This window comes from Micrasema longulum, unplaced genomic scaffold (genome assembly GCF_059751315.1).
Source record: "Micrasema longulum isolate JH-2025_06_02 unplaced genomic scaffold, ASM5975131v1 h1tg000819l, whole genome shotgun sequence".
In the NCBI taxonomy this organism is placed as follows: domain Eukaryota; kingdom Metazoa; phylum Arthropoda; class Insecta; order Trichoptera; family Brachycentridae; genus Micrasema; species Micrasema longulum.
In genome coordinates this window covers 335,315-344,829 of record NW_028278011.1, presented here as the reverse complement: position 1 = coordinate 344,829, position 9,515 = coordinate 335,315, and the positions used below count along the sequence as shown (strand labels likewise).

Below are 9,515 nucleotides of genomic sequence, written 5' to 3'. Positions count from 1 at the left end.
TAAATTTGTAAGGGTGGACCTGCTAGAAATAAATCCATGTTAAAACACAGACACTGCTCCACATTTTTATTTATTTTTAAAGACTGATTCAAATAACTTTGGAATGAATGATTGCAAACATATAGGCCTTTAATTTGTAGCGTTAGAAATATCAAGATTTCAAAGAATTGGAGATAGAAAACTAGTTTTCCAAAACAATATGTTTCTTTTTTGGGTGATACCGTGTGTGTTGGATTTGTCGACGTTTCGTCGACCATTGCAGGAGCCATTTTCAGGGTAAACTGAGTGTTTTGTAGAAAAAAGTATGTGTTTAACTACTAGTTATTTATACCGTGTCGTAGTCGGCAGTAGGCACACTTATATTCGTTTTTGTAGTAAGTAGTGCTGGGAACCATGTTATTGTCGATATAATATTATGTCATATTGTACCGATCTGAATTTTTCTATTTTTACTAAAAACCTTGTAATTTTGATCATCTGGCCAAAAACGATTAGGTGTAAGTACATGTTATTTTGATTGAATTGTTTGCATTCGATTATTTCGATAGTTACGAGTACTAACTTTGAAAATGAAATTCTTATAAATTCCTGAATATAATATTCATTAAAGGTCGTGAGTTCGATTTCTAGGAGGCCCAATATGAAATACTTTTACTAACGTGACGATACTTGCTATCTCCGCTGGTCAATCCCTGTTCTTTAGGGATGACTTTTTAGCTCGAATTAGTATAGAGTGTTATCTCTTTATATTATATCTCAATGCTTGCAATGCATTTTTTATGTGCCCATTGTTTACATGAAACACACTGAATCCACTCTTCTCCTGGCAAACTTTCATAATATGGATCATCATAACATTTCAAATAATTATTTATCTTCTGCCCACGAGGAACTAGAAATCATCCTTTCTTGTAGGATTTTTTTCTTCATAGGCGGATTGTTTTTCTAATAGTTGCAAAAATTCTTTATTCTTTTATTGCTTTTGTTCGAGAGCTGACTTTTCCGGAGTATCAGTCGAGATAGCATTTCAATGATGCTTTCTTTCTCTAGTTGTCACCTTTAGGGTGAGGTTTCACTTCCTCAGCAGAAAACTGATGATCTGATGTGAATGTACGCGGCACAGATTTGCAGCACGTTTTACTATACATATCTAATGTTGCACTGCCATGCTCGACGATAATATTCCAGAATAATATTTTATTACGTTTTATTGGAAAAAATGTAATATGTGCCTAATGCAACTTTTCACCCAAGGAAGGCTTTGAATATTAACATTTAAAATATTTAAATCTTTCTTAATTTGAAGTATTCAAAGAAGTACTAGCTTAAATATAATCAAATAAGCTATTTGATTATATTTATTATAACGCTTTTAAACTTGAAATCTATCCAAAATTCTTTGCTATCCAAAAAATATATTTTTAGGATAAAAAAATCTACACACTCGTGTGACCCTGACTACTAGAACCGATGAATTGTGACAAAATAAAAACAAGAGCCCTTGCGCATGTTGTAGTGTCGCATGAGAACAATGCATGTGCTTTGGAAGTGTACATTGGCCGAAATGCACAAGATGGCACTTCTAACCCACGCCAGTTTTCCACCCAACCTTTTGTTTTATGAGCAGGCTTGTTTGTTTCCAAAACAAATTATTTGTACCATTCAATACGTTCAAAAAATTATTTTGTTGTATTTTAAATCAAATCATTAGCGAGTATCTATAAAATTGTAGATTTATATGATCCAGTCAGTCCAGTCGTTAAATTTGTAAAATAGAATTATGAGATCAAATTATAACATTTTATTTTTTTCAGATCCGTTTTCAATGCGATGAACTTCTATCTAGAAATGCATTTATTGCTATAGATTACATTCGTATAAAAAAAGCAGACAGTATTGATTGTATAAACGTGACAGTTCCTCCACCATCACCTACTAATCCGGGAGTTACGGTACCACCATCACCTACTGATCCGGGAGTTACGGTACCACCATCACCTACTGATCCGGGAGTTACGGTACCACCATCACCTACTGATCCGGGAGTTACGGTACCACCATCACCTACTGATCCGGGAGTTACGGTACCACCATCACCTACTGATCCGGGAGTTACTGTACCACCATCACCTACTGATCCTAGTGTTACAAACCCACTACCAATTACAACTAAAACTACTACATTTGCTCCTACAACGAGCATTGGTTCAGATTGGGAAACGTGGAGAATAATTTCAATAATCGCTCTTTCGATTTCAATTTTTGTTTTGATATATTCGATAGTAATAACAACATTTATTTATAAAAATCAACCTTCAACAGGTTTGTACAAGAGTAAAAATGACAATGGAAGCATAGAAAGTGATTTACATTCGGTTGATTCGAAAATTCCAAGATTACAAAAAAGAACGTTGTTTATTGATGGTCAAAGTGTTGTTGATATTACTGGAAAAAGAGAATAAAAAAATCGAGACGTGCGAGCGGTTGAAGTAAGTCATTTTCTTGTTTAAAGTATGTTTTTACTTGTGAGGTTAATTTTGGCAAATAATGACAAAAAGGAAAATCAACAATTGTGTAACAATAATGACCATTTTGTTTTTTAACCAAAATTATGGGAATAAAATAATAATAGAACAAATCAGACACTTAACAGGTGTTTTAAAAGTCATAAATAACCTTTTTAAGCGAGGAAAACTGAAGTCTTTTACGAGACCTGTAGTTAAATCACATAAACTAGCAATAAAAGGTCTTCTTCTTTCTTCTTCTTTATTGGGATATTTGTCCGAAAATAATTTTATCAAAAACTTTTTTGGTCAATTAATTATTAATTAAGTCAATGGAGGAGCGATCTCGCAAATATATAATAACAATTATGTATCATTTAATCTTTAAATTGTTTGGTTAAATAAATAAATGATGTTTCATGGAAATGAATTAAACATTGATTTGAAATTTATTTTTGTATTCATTTTAATTGACATTGACAACATATTGAGAGTGTTTAATATTTTGGAAGAACGTATTAAGCTCTCAAGGACAAAAATTATTTTTAAGAAAGGAGTTAAGGACTGGATTTTTCTTAGTGGGAGGCATTTGAGTAGGAAACTCCTCAATGATTTTCCGAATGCTTGAGTTTACTGTTTACCATATTGATGTGCCATAAAAATGTTTTTTTAATTTTTTTTTTATGTTTTTAATTTTTCTTTTGTGGTGATATACTCATATGTCTGTGTCATATAATTGCTCGTCCTTTCACAGCACATAACTTTTTGTCCCATGGAGTTGGGACTTATTGCCTCAAATAATGTAAAATGAACTTATTTATGTAAATAAATAAATTAACATTTTTTTGTCGTTGTTGTGGCATTTTTGCTTTAGCATATTCTTTTTTTAAACGTTCCATAAAAAGATAAATAAATGTATAAATTTTACCAAAATTTTTTTTTTTTTTTATATAGTGGGGCGCAGTGCTATATAAGCTTCTGATGTTCCCGTGAATGAGTAATTTCAGCCCTACGGGAAATTGATTTATTAATGCGCAAAGGGATTTTACATATACAGAGATTATAAACAATTTACAAATACAAAAATTCAATTTAAAATTAAAATAATAAATAAATAAAAATACTAGAATCTCAATTTCAAAAAGTTTTACGAATAATTGGCTCTTGTTCTTTGATAAAAAAATAAAGCAAATACATTTATTTTTTGTTCATTAGTGTATTCGTAAATTGGATACAATAAATGTTTTCTTGCGCGCGGTAAAAATTGGAACATTAAATTGTATTGCAGTTTCTTGAAAATGTACCAAAAAAATAATTTAAAATATATTAATAAAAATGAACTACTTTGAATGACGTCACTAGTTCATATGAATCAACCAATGATAAGAGAGTTATTGAAGATTTCCGGTTTGCTAACTGTCAACGGACCAATGGGCCGACCTGATCGAGAATAAGCGGAAGGGAACCTCTGATGTCGCACGCTGAGTTATTTCAGATTTTTTAAAAAATTTTATTCAGATAACCAATATAAATACAATATTACTATTAAATACAATTTTTACATGAATTAAATACATTTATTTACATTAACGTTCCCCATAACGTAAAATAAAAAAACAATTCTTGTGTACATAATGGGGAATGACGTCTTACAATAGTTAGTTTAGAGTCAAGTTTATTTATATTTTATATCCCTGTATATTTTTTATGTTCAACTTCCCGTAGTGAACTTCCTCATTATGATATTGAATAATAATGATATTGTCCTCTCTCTTATGCATATGTAATGCTAAATAGGAGGACGTTTATTCTTCATATTTTAAGATAAGAAAAATAATATCGAAATCCAGAATAGGTACACAAATTTTACTTTACAAATAAGGTCTGAAAATGTTCATTGAAAGATTGAGTAAAATACAAATACGTCATTAAAAAGAATAAAAGAGATATATTAAGTCTTGTATTGCATGTAGACTAGTGTGACATTACAGCCACACAAGAGGAAAAAGCGTTTGTTTTATCTATCTTCTTCGGACGAAGTTTATACAAATATGATTTAACCTACTGTTCTTAAAAAAAATATTAAAAAAATCTTTAAATATTGAAAAATATTTACGAGTACATAAAAATAACATTTTTATATGTAAAAACTTACATGTATTTATTTGATATGTAATATATTTTCTTTACTAACTTTGTATACTTTGTGGAAATCTGTTATTAGTTCTGAGTTTATACACTATATCTGTTTGTTTACTATAAATATGTATGTAGAACTGTTGATTTCCCAAATAAAATAAAATAACTTTGAAAAAAAACTTTCCGAAACACGAAATTTTTTTCTGATATTCATTTTTTAAAATTCAAAATCGGTTTAGTATTAGCGTACGGAAAACGGTAATGCGAGACGTCGACATTGTCAACTTTAGTAAGGCATAATCGCTTAATTGCTTAGGGCGCTTAATTGTATCGGTAAGTGTAGCAGTGTAGCATTAATTTGGGTACCTGGACACTCAAACATCGACAATAACGAGGCAGCTGATGAATTGGCAAGGCTGGCAGCTGAGACAGCCCCGATAGGCCCTTAGCCCTACTGTGGGTTGCCCAAATGTGCTCCTCGTAACGAGCTTAGGTCATGGGCCAGGAAGCAGAGCGTTATGCTCTGGCAAAACGTACGTGGTCAGCACCATGCGAACTGATAAAAAGGTAATTGCAAAGGTTTGCCTTCGGCCTCATAAATCTTATTCGAAATCAAGTGAGGGTTATCACTAGAGCCCTTACAGGGCACTGCAGATTAAACAAACACCTTACTAGAATAAAATTTTCCGAAACTTCTAGATGTAGGTTCTGCAGTGCAGATGAGGAAACACCTACACACATTATTTGTGAATTTGATGCTTTACATCATAAAAGGAACCTCATCTTCGGGGGCCGCTGATTAAACCTGAGGATATTAAAGAGCTCGCCCTTTACCTAATAGCCCGATACTTTACGGATCTGGGCTTCGAGGGGGAGATTTAGCAAAATTTAAACTCTCGCCGACCAGACAGTAGCCAGGCTCTTTATAGACCTGGGCTTGGAGGGCGAGAACTATTCACGGGGACCCGTCACAATAGATCTTTACAGGTCACAGTGACGTCAGGAGCTTGAATAGCACTGACCCCTACCTCTAAGAATAAGAAAAAGAATAAGGCATTATCATCTGCGGTGCAGTTGTCTTTTTCGAACAGTATTCGAAAAGGTATTTGCAAAAGAGTGACACAAAAACAATATTTTAATACCAGTTTTTCAAACCGTTCTTTGACCGCATATTCTATTAACATGCTGATACTAGTGATTAAAAATAATGAAATTTGTGCCACGATGCTACGTTACCAGGTGAAGCAGGTGATTATTTGAACTTTTGTTTTATAAACGAATTTTTTTACAAATAAATAAATTAATAATTACGATTTTTAACATATTTTTCTTTTTATTAACGATAATACTATTATTTTTTATATAATCTTTATTCAATAAAATACACATGTTATTTCATTATAAGAATAAAAACATAAAGTATTAAAACATATTTGTTCTGATGAACTATTAAATATTAGTTTGTAATCTGGTACTCAGACATGAGTTTTTATTAAGATTCAAATAAAAGAGTACAGACATAATATAACACGCATAATAGACATATATTTATTTGGCTTTTGATGCTTTGAAAAGATAAAAAATAGCATTTAGATGAAGGAAAGAATAAAACTATATTCAAAAGCAGAAAAACAGGGAAAAAACTGATTAATTAAAGAATAATCATATACTTGAATATATTTGTAACTTTGAAAAAAAATTAGCAGGTTATCAAAAATGCAACCAAAACAAGATAAAAAATAAAAATAATATAACAGAATAAACCAAAGATTTTCATTTATATCTACAAAATAAAAAAAATAAAACAATCAATAAATTAAGGCCTAAAATTTGTCAATAAAATAAAAAAAGAAACGATTAAAAATACGGTAATAAAAATGCATTTTAAGAGTAATAAAAATACAGAGTTTCTTAAATGAAGTATTATAATTTCAAGACCTTACATTATAAACATTTTAATCACATATTCATCATCCATTTTCGGCACCCAACGGTGCATAGGGCACAGAATTAGTGAACAAAATGCAGCGTTATTCAATCGCCTATTACAAGAAGGTAAGGTGATCAGTCTCACGATTTAGGTGCCAGTCCAGGAACAATGAATGAGTGGAGTTCAAAAAACCTTTAAAGGAATCGTACCCAGGACTTCAAGAATGGTAGATGATGTAGAGCAGGTAGTGAAAATGAATTGGGAGAGAACAGTAAAGAAGGTAGAGTGGGATTTGAACCTCGGACCTTTGGCCAGTTAGTCCACAATACTATCACGGGATTGTCAACGGACCCAACATATACTAACACCAAATATAATATTTTATATCTTGAAATATTCTGCTTATATCAAAATATTTTTATGTTATCATTGTTCAAAACATTATTATCTGATCTCTCTAGGATAGTGTCCGTGTGTTGAAAATTTTATTATTTATTTTTTATACTATTTAAAAGTGTGAAATAAGAAGCGGCGGCATTGACAATCTGAAAAATAAAAGAGTTAATGGCAATTTAAATAAAAGTATCCAAAATATTCAGTACTTATGTGTACACATCAGTAAAATATACAGCTCTTCCAATTCATGAAAATTGGATGAAATAATTGAAAGAAATATGGATGTTTAAGCAAAGACAGAATGGCGAATGTTACACAGTGAGTAAAGTGGCTACTGCGCGTAATTTCCTGGACTTACATATGAACGTAGTTATGCAGAAAGCAGCCACTCCACAATTTTGAAAAAATAAGATATTGATGTTATCGGGTGCAGTAAGGTCAATTCTATGTTCTGCTAAATACAGCCAGACCGCTTTCACGCAAAAAGTTGTAATCAATCACCTTCTAAAAATGATGTCCATTACAAAAATTGAATTTTTCTATTTGCAGAAAACACCCACAGAGTGCTTTAGTAAGAAAAATTTTAAGGTTCTTTGAAAATCATTAAAACTGGTCAAGTACATAATTAGATTCTTGTTTGTCATGTAAAAAAAAAAACTTTGTTTTTATTGTTTATCATTTGTTAAAGTCAAAAACATTCTAACTGTTGTGTAGATTTGTATATTCACTATTTTTACAAAAGTGCTATTATCTCAGTTTCACTTTTCTATGGCTGGCTGCTTTCTGCATAACTACGTTCATATTATTTTCTTTGATATGTTCTCCATCTAGGTATGTTGTAAAATGTCACTATACAAACTAATTTTGTATTTAAAGTACCAGAAATATTTTCAGGTACATTTCAAAAATTTACTATGGACAACATAATTTAGTTTTTACCTTTGCAAAACTTTCTACGGATATGTAGTAAAAGTTTGAGGCAGTTATTCCTGTGGGTCTTTGCGCTCTTAGAATTACCAAAAGCAATGATTTTCGAAATGTGGGGCTGTAAGAATACCATTGGCATTCGTATGCCGCCTCAGCTATCTTCGAAGTCTGAAAATAATCAATCTCATATGATATTAGTACTTTATTGTTTCATTGCTCCAGTACTTCTTCCAACCAACAAAATAATTCATTGATACCGAGACTGCATAGGTAAGGTAACACTTATGGAACGGCTGCAGACATTCTGTCCAATTCTTTACCATCTTATAAGTCCACAATATCAAGTTTATTTGTAGCTGCTCGTCAAACTATTATTGACAATTCAATTTCATAAATTAAAAAAAAATACTTACTTGTTTATTTTCATTACCTTATACTTGTTTTTTATTTTTTTACTATTATATCAAATTGCATTGTAGTATTGGCAAATACGCATTTCATAGATACATATTTTTATTTCTTATTTTTTCGTGATAATATATGCTTGCTTGTTTATTAATTTAACTTAAAAATGTCTTTCTTGCTTACCGCAACACTTTATTTAATGTTTGCTTTACAGAATTTATGTCATAAGCTTATATCTTTGCATTTTTTGTATAAACAAAAAATGCTTACTGTTTTTTTTTGCAAACCTATGTTATTATTGTTTTTTTTTTTACTTTGTAAAACTTTTTATCATATCCTTTTTAACTAATTTCACAATTTTTTTCTGTATATTCTGTTTATTATTTAGTATGTTAGCATGTATTTCATTTTTATTTTTTGTAAATGCCTTTTGGGCGTTAATGAACAAAATAAATCAATAAATATATTGTTGTTTTCACTGACGTATACATAACACTGAAATATACATGTTACTCCTATACTAGCCACATCTAAGATATAACCATAGAATTAAGAATAGTCCAGAAACCGCATAGGAGCATCAAACAGAGGGTAATTAAACTACTCATAAATGAGAAGTTTTATGTTTGAACCCATTGGTTTCTTTGTAGACGTCGCTCAGTACGCAACTCCTGATTTGAATTCAACTATGCCGTGTTGTGTCCTTTTAAAGTGTAGAAATACTGCTAGGATCTTAAAGAAACAGGATGGGATAACATTTCATGTGTAACCTTCATAATATAAATATTATGCTAGTATTTTTACCTCGTTTATCAAACACTGCCCATACCAAGCAAAAAGGTAAAGTTGAAGAGTTGATCCAGATAAATAAATTAAATACTTGACCATTTTTCTTGAGTCTTCTATGTTCTAAAACAAACAATAAAAAACGTATGTGAATCTTGTTCAAATCTAAAAAAAAATCCACAGACTTAAAATATCGATGGTATATTTATCATCAGATGCTCAGTGAAACTCTTACTTTATTAGTAAATCACAAAGAAATGACCCGAGTAATATCTTCTGAACCCATCCTGTGGTCTTTGTTATTTTCCCTCTCTCTGTAAATACTAAATGTAGCTTCTCGTTGCTACCCATGATCCTTTTACAGTTCCTTTATTCTTCAATTTATTAAGGTACATATTACGAGTATGAACTTTTGGGTAACCTTCTGT

General features: G+C 31.0%; 1 protein-coding gene across 1 annotated transcript; it reads right to left on the bottom strand.

Annotated features, from left to right (window-relative positions):
- Positions 1-7,061: 7,061 nt before the first annotated feature.
- LOC148278848 (4-vinylanisole receptor-like) lies at positions 7,062-9,189 on the bottom strand. Its single transcript, XM_088230802.1, has 3 exons — positions 9,106-9,189; positions 7,909-8,064; positions 7,062-7,118 (listed from the first exon to the last, which is right to left on the bottom strand). The coding sequence occupies exons 1-3, from the start codon at positions 9,187-9,189 to the stop codon at positions 7,062-7,064; spliced, it is 297 nt and encodes a 98-aa protein (XP_088086928.1).
- Positions 9,190-9,515: the final 326 nt, after the last annotated feature.

Coding starts and splice junctions, on each gene's coding strand:
- LOC148278848 (XM_088230802.1), bottom strand. CDS start 9,189: ATGGTCAAGTATTTAATTTATTTATCTGGATCAACTCTTCAACTTTAC. Junction 8,065..9,105: donor GGCAGTGTTTGATAAACGAG/GTAAAAATACTA, acceptor GATTATTTTCAG/ACTTCGAAGATAGCTGAGGC. Junction 7,119..7,908: donor CCGTAGAAAGTTTTGCAAAG/GTAAAAACTAAA, acceptor TTTATTTTTCAG/ATTGTCAATGCCGCCGCTTC.